This window comes from Cervus elaphus, chromosome 13 (genome assembly GCF_910594005.1).
Source record: "Cervus elaphus chromosome 13, mCerEla1.1, whole genome shotgun sequence".
Lineage (NCBI taxonomy): Eukaryota > Metazoa > Chordata > Mammalia > Artiodactyla > Cervidae > Cervus > Cervus elaphus.
The window spans coordinates 29,625,488-29,642,131 of NC_057827.1; the positions used below are offsets into that span (position 1 = coordinate 29,625,488).

A 16,644-nucleotide genomic window follows, 5' to 3' on the forward strand; every position below is an offset into this window, starting at 1 on the left:
CTTGCCTGGAGAATCCCATGGACAGAGGAGACTGGAGGGCTACAGTCCATGGGGTCACAAAGAGTCAGCCACGACTGAAGCGACTTAGCAAGCACAGCCTCCTGTGTCATCCTGTTTTTGTGGAATTTCTGCTATTTTTTTAAAAATAATTTTTATTTATTTATTTTTGGCTGGGCTGGGTCTTCCTTGCAGCACATAGGCTTTCTCTAGTTGCAGTGAGCAGGGGCTACTCTTTAGCTGCAGTGCTCCGGCTTCTTATTGTGGTGGCTTCTCTCGTTGGGGAGCATGGGATCTAGGGCATGCAAATTTCGGAGGCTAGGGCACATAGGTTCAGTAGCTGTGGCTTTTCGGCTCTGGAGCACAAACTCAATAGTTGTGGCGCTAGGGCTTAGTTGCTCCATGGCATGTGGGATCTTCCTGGATCAGGGATGGAACCCTGGGTCCCCTACATTGGCAGGTGATTCTTTACCACTGAGCCACCAGGTAAGCCCCGGGATTTCTGCTGTTATGGAGTTTCTGTCTATAGAGGAGAAACTGTTCAGCGTGGGGCCCATCTATCTCCTGCCTCATGACCAGGGATGGAACCCAGGGGCCCCCTGAATTGGGAGGTCAGAGTCTTAGCCACTGGACCACCAGGGAAGTCCCACCGGCCTGGCCCACCTTGGTGCTGGTTGCATTCGTGCCCTAGTTTTCCCTTGAAGTGTCTTTCTTTCCACCTCTCCATATTCTGCTCATTTTTTTTCAGAATAGTTTGTGTGTTCTTGATCACTCTGGCCTCTCTCTGCCCCCATTCATTCACTCACCAGTGGCCACACTGAGCCCCAAGCAGCTGTGTGCTTCTGGAGTACAAACACCTTATTCTGCTGCCCTCATGGCCACGCAGACCAGAAGTCCAGGGAGGGCAGAGCCCCTGTGGCTCTCTTTCCACAGTCCACCCAGTACATCGCCTTGTCCAGGCACACGCAGACATTCAATTTCATGGAATCGATAAACAAATGAATATCATTAAGCGCCTATTAGTCAAATCAATAGTGACAAATACTCCCCTGGAAGACAATGCTGATTTGAAAATAACATCCCAAGCATTTTTTTTCTCTACTCGCCCCCTCCCTCTCCTCCAAGTGCTTCTTTGTAAGGATTTAAGACAGTCTGATGCTTTTGCAAACGTGTCCACATTAAGAGGCCGTCTTGCCCTTTGTGGGTCTCACCTGGGAGGGGTTCATGCTTCACTGGAGCCGTCTCAGTGGGTGCCATCTCCTTCCTGTGAGCAACCGTGTTGTCTGGAGAAGAAACAGTCCCTCCCAGCTCCCTATGGCTAACTTCACCAGGATATGCAAACAAAAGCTCCCAGAGACTCTTAAATTCTCAGGTGGTTGTGTAAAAGCTCCTGCAACAACTTTGGGTGATAACCAAAGACCATGCAGAAAGGAAAGTCGAGCTGACAGCCTTTCTAAGGGCCGAATCCTGCACAATTTCCCGGGTCTGGTGTTCGTTGGATGCCCTCGGCAGCTGTCCTTCCGTGCCCGTGGCCTTGGAGGTGCCGGGGGCTTTAGGAGTCTCGGCCCTGGGAGCCGAGCGGCGCGGCGCCGGCATGCTAAGTGGGCAGCACTGGGGCGCCTTTGTTTCTCTCCATCTTCCCTCTGAATCTTAATGGGCGGCCCCCCACCCTCTCGGGCCCGGCCCCCGGGCCCAGGGACAGCGCTCCTCCGAACTGTGTCCGGGACCCCCGGGGTGGGGGTGGGCGGGGGGAGACTCGGACCCGGAGAGCGGGGAGGAGGCGCGCCTCCAGCCCGAGCCTGGGCACCTGAGCGGCCCCGAGGGGGCGGCCCCCGACTCGGGGGTCCGGCAGCCCGCCGCCCCAAGTCTCGCGGTGCTGCGGCCCGGCCCGGGGAGCGGCGGCCGGGCGCCCCCCGCCGCGTGACAAAGGCTGAGGCCGGAGAAGGAGGCCGGGGAGGGGGCGGAGGCGACAGAGGCGGGGGCGCGGGCGGCCGGGCGGCGGGAGAGCGCGGAGCAGCGCCCGCCCGCGCCGTCCTTTGTGTGGCGGCGGAGGGGCGGCGGAGGGGCGGCGGCGGTGGCGCCTAGGCCTACGCCGGCCGCGCCTGCCCCGGGGGGCGCCCGGCTCCGCGCCGCCCCCTCTCCGCGCCCCCGCCCGGCGCGCGCCCAGCCTCCCGAGCAAGATGGCAACCCCGGCGGCCGTCAACCCTCCGGGTGAGTAGCGGCCGCGGGCCCCGCCGCAGCCCGCGGGCCCTGCCGGGGGCCGGAGCGGGCCGGAGGGGCTGGGCGCGCCGAGCGACCCAGGGGACGCGGAGCCGGGGAGCTCAACACCCCCGTTCCCGGGTGGGGTTGGGGGGGGGCGCTGTCATTCTGCGCGGCAGCCTCAGCACCAGCTCCAGGATCTCCATCCCGGTCTCTGCCCATCCCGGTCTCTGGACTGCGTCCCCTCCGATCCGGGAGCGGCGCACGCCGACCTCGCATCCCTGGGAACCAGAAGCGCCTGTCCGGGATCCCCTGAAATTCCGAAAATATCCACCTTCGCCTTCCCCATCCAGCGCCTTTTTCTCTTCCGGCCCCTGCCCCTGTGGCATCAGGCGTCAGCCGGTCGGGACGGGTACGAGGGTACCGCGCTGACGGAGGGAAAAGTTCGGAGCCAGGATTCAACAGGGTGGAACTCCGGGATGGTCCCCTGCCCGCCCCGCGCCTCAAGCTTTGGTCCTTTGATCCCTTGGCGACTAGCTACTGTGTGTCCCCATCTTTAATGGACACACACACACACAGCCTGTAGAAACAGCGTGGAGAAGCCCAGGCCAATTCAACGTCCTCTGATTTATAAGGCTGACCAGCTCCCAGGGTGCGGTCTATGACAACTCTGCTTACTGGACAGATTTCAAAAAAATGAGAAGAGGTCCTGATTCAGTGGGAATAGCGACATGGTTTGAAATAGTAGCAGAGAAATTCTATTGTGTTTGGAGAAATGCCCTATCTTGTGAATAGGACAGCCGGAAAGGTGTCCGAGAATGCAAAGGTGGACAGCTCGGCTGACTGCTGCAAAGTTTTGGTTGCTGTGCAGTGACTGCGATGGCCATGGCGTGGTGTTCGGGTGCGGGGGAGTCAGACGGAGGTCAGCCCTTGGGGAATTCCCGGTAGCGGGTAGCCGGAGTGCGTAGCGTGCAGGGTGGGGGGCAAACACGCGCAGTATCTAGCAAAGAAAGAAGTGTCCTCAAAAGTTAGAAAGGAAGGATCCCTTCCATCTGAAGTGGTAAGGCAAAGCCTTTGAAGACTGGGCACTTTAGAACTGGACTTTGAAGAGTTGGAAGTGTGAACACACAGACCCAGGTGCTGAAACCACTTGCAGGTGGAAGGGATGGTGTGAGTCACGGCGGACTTACTCTGAGCATGCGCAGATGCAGTGAGTGATTGAGGCTCCAGGGGTGGAAGAGAGAGCCGGAGATTTCACAGGAGCGTTTTGGCAGTGGCCAGACTTTAGAGTAGGAGGAGAAGGGAACAACAGAGGATGAGATGGTTGGATGACATTACCAACTCAATGGACATGAGTTTGAGCACACTCCAGGAGATAGTGAAGGACAGGGAAGCCGGGCCTGGTGCAGTCCATGGGGTCGCAAAGTGCTGGACAGGACTGAACAACAACAACAAGGCTTTAGAGTGGATGGACTGAGGATATGGACTCCCGTGTTCCTCATTAAGAGAATTCTCTATGGTATTGCACAGGGAAGTCACATGATCACAGTGCTTCTGGAAGATCAGTTTGTCAGCTCAGTTGAGGTAACATACGAATGAGGGAGCAAGACTAGAAGCAGAGAGTCCGGGTTGAGATGAGGCAGGTGCTGGGGAGGTGAGACTTAGTGGCCCTGGCTTAGAACACAGAGAAGAAGGACAGTACTGTTGGGCAGGTGGAGGAGCTCAGACTTGCACCACTTAGACTGGGGGCAAGCCTAAAGGAGACACAGACACAGAGGTGAGGAGCCTGAGTAGCTCCAAGGATGGAGGTTCCATTTGCAGAAACAGGGAGTCTAGGAAAAACAGATGAGTCTCCTGTCTAGAATGCTGAGTTTGAAAGCAGCCTTGCCAGTTTGCTTGCGACTGAAGCCTGCAAGTTCAACCTGTTCAGCTACTTAAAGATCAGTGTTAAGTTAATGGATTTAAATGTTATATTAGAAAAAGCAAGGGACATTAAATGAAGATATTTTAGTCCAATATAGGTTTACATTGGAAATAGGAATAAAATCAGAGGCAATGTACATTTATATATGTAGGCTATGGGGCTTGCCCAGTGGCAACCCACTCAAGTATTTTTGCCTGGAGAATCCCATGGAGGGAGGAGCCTGGTAGGCTCCAGTCCACAGGGTTGCGAAGAGTCGGACACAACTGAGCTACTTCCCTAGCTATTCACTAGCTTGCTAGCGTGTGAGATGAGTGCAATTGTGCGGTAGTTTGAGCATTCTTTGGGATTGCCTTTCTTTGAGATGATGGCAAGATCCATCATTGTTTTATGAGCTTCCAAGAAAAAAAATTAACTAATTCAACTCTGACATACTATCAATTGTTAAATGCACCTCCATTTCAGTGACATTTTAGACAATTGCATTTAGAACCAGTGAAATACCATGCCTTAAGAAAAAGTCAGTTTTGCTTCCTGACCACTTGTGGGTAAAACATACGGTCTTTTCTTTTCCAATAAAAAGCTATATAAAGTGTACCCTTTCGGCATCTGCCAGGGAGTCCAGTGATGAACCAGTAGCCTTTTAGCTTCTTCAAAAAACAGGAGTGATATCTGAAAAAGAGATATATTTATTTCTCAGTCACGATTTATTGAGCAACTAGTATGTGTCAGTTGCTAGGTACTGTGATAGCTTGAAGTTGGGAAGAGCTGGGCTGGTTTGAGGACCCAGAGAAGGCCAGGGTGGCCAGAGGACAGTGGGTGAGCAGGGGTGATGGTGATGTGGGAGGTTGGAGAAGGGGGTAGAAGCCACACATGGGAGGCATGGATAGGGATAAGGGGTTGAGATTTGATGCTAAGAGCAATAGCTAAGAGCAATAGCAAGATTTGATGCTAAGAGCAAGAGGGCTTGAAGGGTCTTGAGCAGTTGAGGTATGTGGTACCACCTGCAGTGACTGCTGTATGGAGAGTGGACTGGATGGAGGCAAGAGGAGAAGCCAGCATCCTGTTAGATCTTGCTGACATGGACAAGGGCGGCGGTGAGCATGGAGGGAAGGGGATGGATTTTAGATCTATTTGGAGGCCAGATTGCCGTGCCGGGCAGCTCCGGAGGCACCAGGTATATCCTTGGCCACATTGCCTGCAGCAGCCCTTTTTTTGGGTTAGCACCATAGCTATATGGTATGGGGTTTGGAGAAAGAACAGTTGAGGTTGAGTCCTGACACCTGGGTGGTAGGAGGTGATGGGGAGATAGTGAGGTGCATGTGGCCGTGTGGTGTCCGTGAGGCTCCTGCACTGGACACTGGGGTGGAGGTGCCTGGGAGACACTGGAGAGGAGCCGCTGGGGAGGCCGTGGGCCACGTGGATTTGAGCAACCAGGGCTGGAGAAGTAAGTGAAGAGTGGTTTTTGCCAGGCTCTCAGCAGCTTCTCTAAGCCCTTTCCTTGGGGGACGTGAGCTCCCAGAGAGTGGAACACCTGGACCACACCCCCGAGTCCCCCAGTGTCACCTCCATAACTGCCTCATCCTTGGCATGTGCTGAGATGCACGGGGAAGTCATTTTTGTATCTTTTCCAGAACCACGACTCCACTGCAAGTGTCAGCTCAGTGCTGGGCTGTCCTTAGGAAAGGAGTGTGCAGTAGACTTGCCCAGTGGTGGGATCCACTGCGTGGGGAGCCAAGGAGGTCCTCACACAGAAGCGGGTGGAGCTCCTGTCATGCAGGTCAGGCTGGTGGGCTAGCTGAACACACAGAACTTGTTCAGTGAAGAGAAACGGGATCTCCCACTTCTGGTCAAGCCCTTTCCCTCTTGAGGGCTTTAGCCTGTGCTGCTGTGTTCTCTTCTGAGGATGAAGAACTGCTGACCTGTCCTTCCTGCTGTCTCCTACCCACTCCCCACACCTAACCATTTTCCCCCATGCTACTCCTTTTGTTTCCTTCTGGTCTCAGCTTGAATTCTTACTCCATTGGAAGAGGTTCTCCTGATCCCTTTATCTGCGGCTCAGTGATAAAGAATCCGCCTGCCAATGAGGGAGATCCAGGTTCGATCCCTGGGTTGGGAAGATTCCCTGGAGAAGGAAATGGAAAGAAATCCCACTCCAGTATTCTCGCCTAGGAAATCCCTTGGACGGAGGAGCCTGGTGGGCTCCAGTCCATGGGGTCACAAAGAGTCAAACATGACTTAGCGACTAAACAACCACCACCACGACCACAGCAGAAGGAGGACAGGTCAGACGGATAGCAGCCTGGGGACCAACTGGTGGTCTCTGAAGACCCATATCCCCACCAGGTTCCCTGTGGACATCCCACAAGGTGCTCCCCTTCCCAGCCTCCTGCTCTGGGTGTGGAACTGCTGCTGTGTCTTGTGTGACCATCAGCAGTCACGGATAAGGCCCCCTGGGCTGTTCTCATTTGCCTGCCTCTCCCACCCCGCCAACCCAGGGGTCGACACGGGTCTCAGGAAGGTGGCATTGAGGACCACTGGCTCTGCAATTGAAAGCAAGGCCCTTTGCGGATAAGCAGAGCCTGCATGGTTTCCCAGACTGTGACAGTTGGGCCATTTTCCAGGCAAATTCATAGAAAAGCAAAAATGTTCACTGGTTAGGAGTTCTTGATTTTACACCTCATGTGGGACATCTTACCGCTCTGGTTATATTGCGAGGGCAGCTGAGCAGAGCCTGGAAGGGGGGTCTTCTCCCAGCACCCTTCTGAGGAATTGGATTCTTTCTTCCCATAATCACTTTTTCCCTGAATACAGCAAGAAAGATGTGTGGATTATAAGAAATTTGGAAAATACACAAAAGTGCTAAGATAGTTCTCCTAACCACCATTAATATTTTTGCATATGTTGTTACAGACTTTAAAAAACATTAGAAATTAACACAAAATAGAATTTTAGTGTATATTACATATCGTATATTGTAAATTAATTCTATATTGGAATAAAATGTACAGTTTACCATTTCCTTCTCCAGGGGATCTTCCCGACCCAGGGATGGAACCCATGTCTCCTGCGTTGGCAGCTGGATTCTTTACTGCTGAGCCACCAGGGAAGCATTTTATTCCTAGTTATCACCAGATGCTATTCTTTCTTATTTGAAGAGACTCTGACTGAGCCAAGTGGCAGAGCATCTAAGAACCCAGACATGGGGGCCCAGAGATGTGTCTGTACAGTGCTTATGAACTGTGGGGGCGCATTCCTGGTTGTCACAATACCAGGGTGGGTGGGAAGGTAGGGGGGTGGTGGCATCTTGGGGGTGGTGGCCAGGGATACTGGCAAACATCCTCCAGAGCACAGGGCAGCTCCCACCACAAAGAATGATCCAGCCCTAAGGGTCACCAGTGGGAGGCTGAGAAACCCCGGTTTACAGGGACAGGACTTCTCGTGGGTCTCTGGGCAGTGGCCACTGGGAAAGGAGCCTGAGAGTTCCAAGGGGAATGTGGCTGACAGATACAAAGGGGCCTGCCCCCGAGACCACCACTCCAGAATAAGAAACCACGGTGGCTTTAGAAACAAGATGGTACTTTTCAGAAAATTATGATATCCACAGTGGAAGTTAATTTAAATATGAAATAACAGAACTGCATGAATTTTTTTATTATTATTTTTAGAACAGCATTGCTTTTTCTATCACATCAGCAAGTTCGAAATGAGGCCTCGTCTGGGTTCATTTGCTATAATTTGATATGCTTGATGGATTCCAAGCCCCCCAAAGAATGAAATGAATGAATGTGATCAAGGATCACAGCTGTGTTCTTTCTCTTTGAAAGCATTTCAGACCAGAAGACTTCTAATTCGGTTCAGCCAGCCTTCCCTGGGCACCCCTCTGCCCCCCGTACCCGATTCTGGGCGGGTGGAGAGATTCTGAGTGAAATAGGTTGGCCGCACTGTGTGTGCAGCTGGTCTCCTCAACAGGCGGTATTGGGACAGCCTTATGCCAAGGACCGGGGGACTGTCATGGACAGGAGAGAATGTGGACCCCCACCAGCTCCTCCTGAAGGGCAGAGAGAGAGAGTTACAAGAATGGCTTAGGACAGGGGCTCCCAACCTCCAGGATCTAATGCTTAATGATCTGAGGTGGAGCTGATGTCATAATAATAGAAATAAGTGAGTGAAATGAAAGTCGCTCATCGTGTCCAACTCTTTGCGACCCCATGGACTGTAGCCCACCAGGCTCCTCTGTCTATGGGATTTCCCAGGCAAGAATACTGGAGTGTGTTGCCATTCCCTTCTCCAGGGCATATTCCCGACCCAGGGATTGATCCCAGGTCTCCTGCATTGCAGACAAATTATTTACCATCTGAGCCACCAAATGTAAGGCACTTGAATCATCCCCAAACCATCCCCTTCACCCCTCTCCCTGTCTGTAGAAAAATTGTCTTCCATGAATCCAGTCCCTGGTGTTAAAAAGTTTGGGGACCGCTGGCTTGGGGGGTGCATAGCTCATTTTAGCACCAAAGTGTATGCCTTTTCCTAACGTCAGCCTCACAAACCACAGGTCTGTTTCCTGCTGCCTGCCCAGCATCTCCCTCCACGTGTCCCCCTCATTTTGCAAAGCCAGTACCCTCTCCCCAGGTCCCCTGCAGCAGTGAATGGCATCTCTCTCCATTTACTGGTCCAAGCCTGACATTAATTATTTTAATTGCTTATCCACCTAATTAAGCAAATATTAATTGAATGCCAATTGTGTGTGCACAGCAGTGTGCAAAGCCAGGCGTGGTCCCCACGCCCATGGAGATCCCTGTGGGGAGAACTGGTTGTTTATTAAAGAGTCATGAGCAGGAGGGTATTATTAAAGTAAGTATTAGGTGAAAAATGTGTCTTTGTGTCCAGATGCAATAGGAAGCCATTGAAGTGTTGTGAGCAGGAGGTGGATTTTGAAAAGACCTCCCTGGCTGTTGAATCAGGCCTACAGGCTGAGGGCATCCATCCCCATGGTCCAGGGAGGGGACTGCAGAGGCCCTCTCTAGGTGGCAGTGGACATGGAGAGAAGCAGGTTAACCCCTGAGATGAAGCCAACAGAACCAGATGATGGATCAGATGGAGCTGATGAGCGCGGCAGTGGCCAGGTTCCTGATTCAGTCCCTGGAGAGGCAGGGTACCATTTCCCAAGACAGAGGTTGTTGATGAAGTCCCAGTGCTTGCGGGTATATTGGTGGAAGGGGCAGGGAAGTGATGGATTCAGTCCTGGACCTGTTGAGTCTAAGGCATCAAGAGTTCAAGGCATGCAGGTGGGGCTTTGCCAGAAACCCCAAGTTGCTTCATTTCGCTTAGAGCTGAGATTTTCTTTCCCGCTGTAGGAGCCTCGATATTAGGGGCTTCCCAGGTGGCTCAATGGTAAGGAATCTGCCTGCTAAAGCAGGAAACACGGGTTCCATCTCTGGGTCGGGAAGATCCCTTGGAGAAGGAAACAACAACCCACTCCAGTATTCTTGCCTGGGAAATCCCATGGACAGAGTAGCTTGGTGGGCTATAGTCCATGGGGTTGCAAAAGAGTCGGAAACAACTTAGCAATTAAACCACAACAACATATCTAATATTCTTGAATGAATGGATGGATGGATGGTTTGGTCACCCAGTCTCCCACATTTCAAACCAATGAAAAGCAGCGTGACCATGACAAGGTTCGTTTTTTTGTTTTTAGTAACTTTGTTGTAGTAATTACAGGCTTACAGAAAAGTTTTGAGAAGACTACAGAACTCCTGTATTCCCATCATCTAGATTCTTTAAGTGTTAACATTCACATTTGCTTCATCAGTTTCTTCAGGTTTTTTTCTTCTCTATTTTCTGAACATTTTTTTCTGAACCGTTTGATAATACCTGGTAGACAAAAATGAAAATGAAAGTGTTAATCGCTCAGTTGTATCCGACTCTTTTGTGACCCCGTGGACTATATAGCCCACCAGGGTTTTCTGTCCATGGAATTCTCCAGGCAAGAATACTAAAGTGGGTTGCCATTTCCTTCTCCAGAGGAATCTTCCCAACCCAGGGGTCGAACCTGGGCCCCATTTTAATTCTAAACACTTGAATGTGTGTAAACTGAAAATAAGCACATCCTTCTACAGAACTGTGATTTATGAGCAAGATCGGGAAGCTGGCATTCATATAACAGTATATTCTAAGCTGCAGACCTTGTTCATATTTTACCAGTTGTTCTTCATAGCCAAAACCATTTTTATGGCTTTAGGTTTAATCTAGGATGTCAACTTATGATGTCTCTTTGGTCTCCTTTATTTATGGAATAACTGGTCTGGTTCCCCCCCCACCCCCATTATATTTTTAATGAGTACAGGCCAGTCACTTTGTAAAATATCCCGCAATCTGGTTTTGTTCGATGTTGCTGCATGATGACCTTGGGATTGTGCTTTTAAACTTGTTTGTTATCAAGGACACAACAAAAGTGATGTTATATCATAAGGCTGTTTTTACCAGGCATTACTTAAAAAGCAAGTCTCTGGGTTGATAAGTCAAGGTCTTGTGCAGACAAGGCTATGCAAAGGTGATTAGTGGTTTCAGATGCCCTTTCCTGTGTAAATGCAGAGAGTGTGTTAGTTGCTCAGTCGTGTCTGACTCTTTGAGACCCCATGGACTGTAGCCCGCCAGGCTCCTCTGTCCGTGGAATTCTCCAGGCAAGAATACTGGAGTGGGTGGCCATTCCCTTCTCCAGGGAATATTCCTGACCCAGGGATCAAATCTGTGTCTCCTGCATTGCAGGCAGATTCTTTACCATCTGAGCCACCGGGGGAAACCTTTCCCTGTGTGCTCGGCAAACCTTGGTGGGTTCCATACACCATACATAGGCGGCTTCAGGTGTTCCTTGTCAAGTGCAAGTCCCAGGTTTTTTTCTATTTTTCAAAGACTGTAAGGGTAACATTTTCCTAAATAAGTATCGACTTCATTTGACAAATAATTATAATCTAACTATGTAAGGATTATCATATCTCTAATAAAGTCAATAGGGAGTTGAAGGGTTTAATTACCAACTTTCCTGACATACAAATTGGAAAGCTTTTCAGGTAAGTTGCTCATGTGGAATTCCTGAAACGCATTGCAATTAACAGTCGGATCTCCATTCAAACAGTAATTAGTGTGTGATTTGACCTGTTCTTTGTGGCTGATGCGTATCTAGGGTTAGATATATATTTGTGTTTATTTTAGGAAGTGAATTTGCTGCTTTTTTTTTGGCTGTGCTGTGTATGGAATCCTGTACATCCTGCGTTGGAAGTATGGAGTCTTAACCACTGGACCACGAGGGAAGTCTCTTGCTGCTGCTTCTACCGTTCATTTAAAAACACATTTGCATTTTACTGTAACTTCCTAAAGAAAGACCTAGTGACTTAAAAATCAGATTTGGGGGGTTCGTGATTTGCCTGCAGAAACTTGCTGAGTTTTTCCCAAGGTCCGAGAATGCCCCCCCACTGCCGCTCTCTCCTCTCTGCTCCCTTCCCTCTCCTGTCTCCTCCGTCCTTTCTTCCTCCCTCTATCTCTTTCTCCTCCACCTCTTCCTTTCTTCCATTTGTCCTCCCTCCCTTGTCCTTCTCTCCCTCCCGCTCCCACTTCTCTTTCATCAAAGACCCAAAGGAACCAGACAGGGTGGAAATGTTCAGGTCACCCCAGTAGTTCATGCTGGGTCATCCTGCTGCAGGTATTTAAAAGCCCAGACTCTGACTGTGTGAGTGGTGACGATGCAAACACCGTCCGCTGGAAGATGGTACAGGTGAGGGCCTCAGTCTTCCCATCTGTAAAATACGCTGAATTCTCTATCAAGCACGACAGTGCTGTGTGCTCAGAGTTCAGAGGCGAGGAGGACACTGCCCCCTGGGGTTGAGACAGGCCACGGCGGACCTGGTGTCCGTGGCTTGTGGGCTGGCTAGCTACCCCCTCGTTTCCACTGCTTCCTTACCTGTATAGTGGGGCTCCTCACTTGGTTTTGATGAGAATTAGATGGTTCTCCCTAAGAACTCTGGGGATGAGGCTGGCACATGGTAAACACTGGGTCAGAGGGCCCTTTGCTCCTTGTGATTGTCACAGGAGCGTGGAACACAGCACAGGGTTCAGGAGTGAAGGGCGGCTTTCCAGCTGGGCAGGGAAAACTTGGGGAGCAAATAACCAAATGTGCTTATGAAAGAGATGGGGTTCTTGTGCAGTAGGCAGTCTGGGGTTGCTGGGGCTCTTCTGTGCATGTGGGGGTCATTAGCTCTCCGTGCTCCAGTATTCCTCCTCCCAGGCTCAGGGTTGAGAAAGCCCTGGGAAGAAGTCCATCAGCTGTGGCAGCAGTCCCCTCCCCCACCCTGCTGGACTCCAGCTTTCCCCTCCTGTTGTGCTGTGATTGTCCTTCTTGCCATCCCTCCCTGTTTGCTAGACTTTCTGCCTTGGTCTTGCCCCTAAGTGCAGACCAGTACATAATGCCCTGTCACCCCCCTTTCTCCTCTCTCATTGGCATAGTAGGGTGGGGGGAGGGTCCCATCACCCTAGGACTAGTCTCCCTCTTGGCCCCTCCATCCTCTAGACAGACTGTGATGGGCTCCCCACCCAGGAGGGTCCCCCGTTGAATGCCCAGGGCTGCTGCAATTGCAAACATTATACCGGGATGCCTGGAAGTTGCCTCTGCAGGCAGTGGCTTGGCACTCTCCCCTACCGTGTCTCCTTCCACCTCTTAAACCTGGCTTCACTGGGCCTCAGGCTGCATCCTAAGACATTTCAATTTCCTCAAACACTTTGTGGACAGAATAGGCATTAGAACGTGTGTGTCTTTTTAAGTTTATTCATTCATCTTCGTGCATTCAACCAGTATTCATTAACTGTCTGCCTTTTATTAATCATGGTGCTTAAGTGCTGGGATTATCCTGGTTAGAAAGCACAGCACAGTCTGTGCTGTTGAGCATCCACAGTCTGCTAGCAGCCCTTCCTTTCCTTGGTCATTCAGGCTGAGTATTCTGGTCCTTTCCCAGAGCATAGGCGCTGTTGTGCCTATTGACCACTAGGTGGCGGAGTCACACAGGTAGCTCAGTCACTGGTATTAGACCTGCTTGTTAATACCCAGTGCTGGCTAGAACTAGCCTCTAGCCCAGTTCTAGAGGCTCTGCCCATAGGTGGTGGTCAAGTCGGAAGGAGGTTGGCCTGACATTTGTATTTCTTTCTTTAAAAATTTTTTTTAAAATGTTTATTTATTTATTTGGCTCTGCCAGGTCTTAGTTGCGGCACTCAGGATCTTTTAGTTGCGGTGTGCAAGCTTTTGGTTGCAGTATGTGAGATCCAGTTCCCTGACCAGGGATGGAACCTGGCCTCCCTGTTCCAGTGGTTAAGACATCTGTTAATTAGATGCAGACCTCCTGGATTGATTCTCTATCTCTTCTCTCATTCCCCAGCTCCTTGATTGCTTTCTGTGTAGGGGTATATTTCTTTAGAAAGCAAACCTTCAGTCTCATTCCTTGGGAGAAATGTCAGCCCGTTGGCATTAGGGGTTAGAAGTTTGTTATTATCATTAATGGGTTGCTGTTGGGAAGGTAGAGAGGATGAGACATATGTCATTGTGCTGCCTTTAACTGGAAAATGTGGCTTTTTTTTCTTTTTTCTCTTTTGGACTGTGCTGCACGGCATGTGGGATCTTAGTTCCCCAGCCAGGGATTGAACCTGCTGCATTGGAAGCGTGGAGTCTTAACCACTGGACCTCTAGGGAAGTCCCAGAAAATAATGGCTTTTAAAAGAAGCATCTATATTCACTTTTTCTTTTAAAAGATTTTCTAATTGGGTAAAACAACAGAAGCCAAACTATACCATTATGTACTACTATTTACAGCTTGGAAAAAGTGATTTAAAGGTTTGAAAATAGAAGGACCAGCCTTGGTGTGTCAGGCCAGTGCAGACAAAAACAAAGCTGTGGTCACAATGTTAAAATCAGTAAAAATGAAATTATTGTCAAAACATCTAATGGTAAGAAGAAATTATTAGCCAGTGATTTGTTGGTTTTGATCTTAATACACCAAACAACATTTTATAATTGATACGAATTTCTTATCACATGCAGTGAAAGCCCATCTTATTGCTTTACTTTTAGCCATCAAATTAAACCTGCCTTATCCCTTCCAGCTGGCTGTTGGAACATCCAGTTTCATGTTTCCTGGGGAATACCACCCCCCGCCCCTCCCTTGGTCATTTGTGACACTTTGGACCTTACAGCACTCAGGAGAATTGGAAATGGGCGGTCTGTTGTTTAGTTCAAGTGGGCCATCAGGAAGTTACAGTGCCAAAAAATAAGCAAAATTAGGAAATTGGTGGATGAATTATTTATTTTTAGTTAACGCATAGTTTGACAGTCTTTGTTTCCTAATCCAGAAAACTGAGTCCCTTTATTGGGGCCATTTATATGTACAGACTTATTTCTACCACTCTTTTTCCTTTTTGTCCCACTTTTTCTTTTTCTTTCCCCCTCCTTTGTTTTATTGGAGATAAGGGTTATATTTACCATTCTGTTCTTTCTTGCTCTGCTAGTTTGGAGGTCATATATAGTATGCATGTTAATTACCACTTTGGAAGCATGATTACGCACACTCAGCAGACTTTAGTAATACTGAATGGTCTAGCATCACCTCAGATCACGCCATGAAGCACATACTAGTATTATTTACTTATAGTCAATGCATATTTATATTTATTATGTGGTCATCACTCTCTTTGCTCAGTAAAGCAGAGAGTCCTCCCTGTGCCTGAGACCTTCCATTTGGGGTTGCTTTGGTTTCCTTATCTGTAAAATGAAATAATAACAAATACCTACCTTCAGGAGCAGATGAGGTGAGCTGTTGAAATGAGACGATGCATGTAAGGTGTTTAGCGGTGTTTAGCAGTGTGCTGGATGGTGTCTGTGCTCAGTATGTGTTAGCTCTTCCTATCATTGGAGTCATTCTGGCTCTGAGGACCATTTCCACAGGGATCTGAGAAATAATTTGTAATGGAGCTAAGCAATGGCAGCCTTGAGCAGTAAGCGTGGAAGCACACAGCAACTCCTAACACTAGGAACACAAACCTGTCAAAGCAATGAGTCCCATGATCAGTTATGTCACATGTCCTTTTCAGCGTCTATTGAGATAAACTCAAGTTTTTTTTTTTAAAGCTTATTTAAGCTATTAATAGATCTCCTAATGGTGAATTATCTGCATCTTCCTGGAATAAAAGGAACATGGTAACCCTGCACGGTTCTCTTAATATTATTATTGCAAGATAATGCTGGATTTGATTTACTAAGATTTTATTTAGGAATTTTCCATCCATATTAATGAGGGAGATGTTTTTGCAAATACAGAATTTATAGTGTAGTCGGTGAAGTGTGCTTGTCGAATAATTCATATATACAGATTACAAATATTCATTGTGTCTGTGAGAGAGAAGAAGGAGAAAGAAGGGGAGGGGAAAGGAGAGAAGAAGGAGAAGGGGAAAAAAGGAAAGACGGGGAAGATGAAGCAGGGGAGGAGGGGTGCAGGGGAAAGAGGAGAGTAGGAAGAAGAGGAAGGAGAGGAGACACAGAGAAAAGGAAGTCACAATATATTTGTCAGGATTGTCTCACTCTCAAAAGACATCCCAGAGACTTCCCTGGTGGTCCAGTGGTTAAGACTTCACCTTTTAGTTCAGGGGCTATGGGTTTGATCTCTGGTCAGGGACCTAAGATCCCACATGCCTGGCAACCAAAGAACCAAAACTATAAAACAGAAGCAATATTGTAACAGATTCAATAAAGACATTAAAAATTATCCACATCAAAAAAAAAATCTAAAAAAAAAAAAAAGACAGCCCTATTCAAACCAGACAGTAATTGTTCCTAAAGTTAAGATAGCCAGGTGGGCATTTGGCTTCAGGTAAAGATCCAGAGGTGCTAGCATTGTACCTTTCACCCTGTTTATCTTCCGTAGGTCCTCTCGCCCTCCTTCCTTGTACTGGTTTTAATCTCAGGCAGAATCCCCCTAGTGGTGGTGACGTTTACATCTCATCAGCGAAACTCCGGCAGAAGTCAGATGACATTGCTGAGCCAGGGTCTCTTGCCAGGGCATGCAGTGCTCTGAACAGACCTGGGCATGTGCCCACCTTTGGGAAGGAGAAAGAAAGACTCTCTCTCTCAAAGGGAGTCTCCATCACAGCTTTAGATGTTCTCTCTGGCCTCATCTTGTCTTGACTTTAACATGTCTGGCTCTGTGTTTACAGGTCTTTTTTATTTTCACTTTTTGGCTGTGCTGCATCTGTAATGCAGCGCGTGGGCTTCTCCAGTTGTGGCACTTGGGCTCTCTAGTTGAGGTGTATGCATTTGGATCCCACTTGAGCCATACAGACTATGAGTGGAAGGGGGGACATACCTGAGATGTGGTTCCTAGCACTGTCACTGAAGTGAAGAAGGGGAAGTCAGGACAGGCAGTACAAGACCTTCTGGATTATCCCTAATTGATCAGGTGCTTTTGTGTGTCCCAGATTCCAGTTACTTCATT

At 49.1% G+C, this 16,644-nt stretch overlaps 1 protein-coding gene and 1 long non-coding RNA gene across 7 annotated transcripts in view; one reads left to right on the forward strand and one right to left on the reverse strand.

Moving 5' to 3' along the window:
- The first annotated feature begins 1,955 nt into the window (after nucleotides 1-1,955).
- The window catches only part of ARNT2 (aryl hydrocarbon receptor nuclear translocator 2), a 181,266-nt gene continuing 166,577 nt past the window's right edge, over nucleotides 1,956-16,644 (forward strand). The window contains exon 1 of one of the 6 annotated variants that reach the window (XM_043921512.1): nucleotides 1,956-2,208. In XM_043921512.1, coding sequence (XP_043777447.1) covers nucleotides 2,178-2,208 — 31 coding nt within the window. In that variant the 5' untranslated portion in view covers nucleotides 1,956-2,177. Of the gene's footprint in view, nucleotides 2,209-11,137; nucleotides 11,428-16,644 lie in introns of those variants that run through there. The other 5 variants (XM_043921513.1, XM_043921506.1, XM_043921507.1 and 2 more) reach the window with 5 other exon arrangements.
- Nucleotides 4,681-15,053, reverse strand: LOC122706370. Its single transcript, XR_006344387.1, has 3 exons — nucleotides 14,949-15,053; nucleotides 6,816-6,921; nucleotides 4,681-4,789 (listed from the first exon to the last, which is right to left on the reverse strand). It is a non-coding gene; the product is annotated as an uncharacterized LOC122706370 (long non-coding RNA).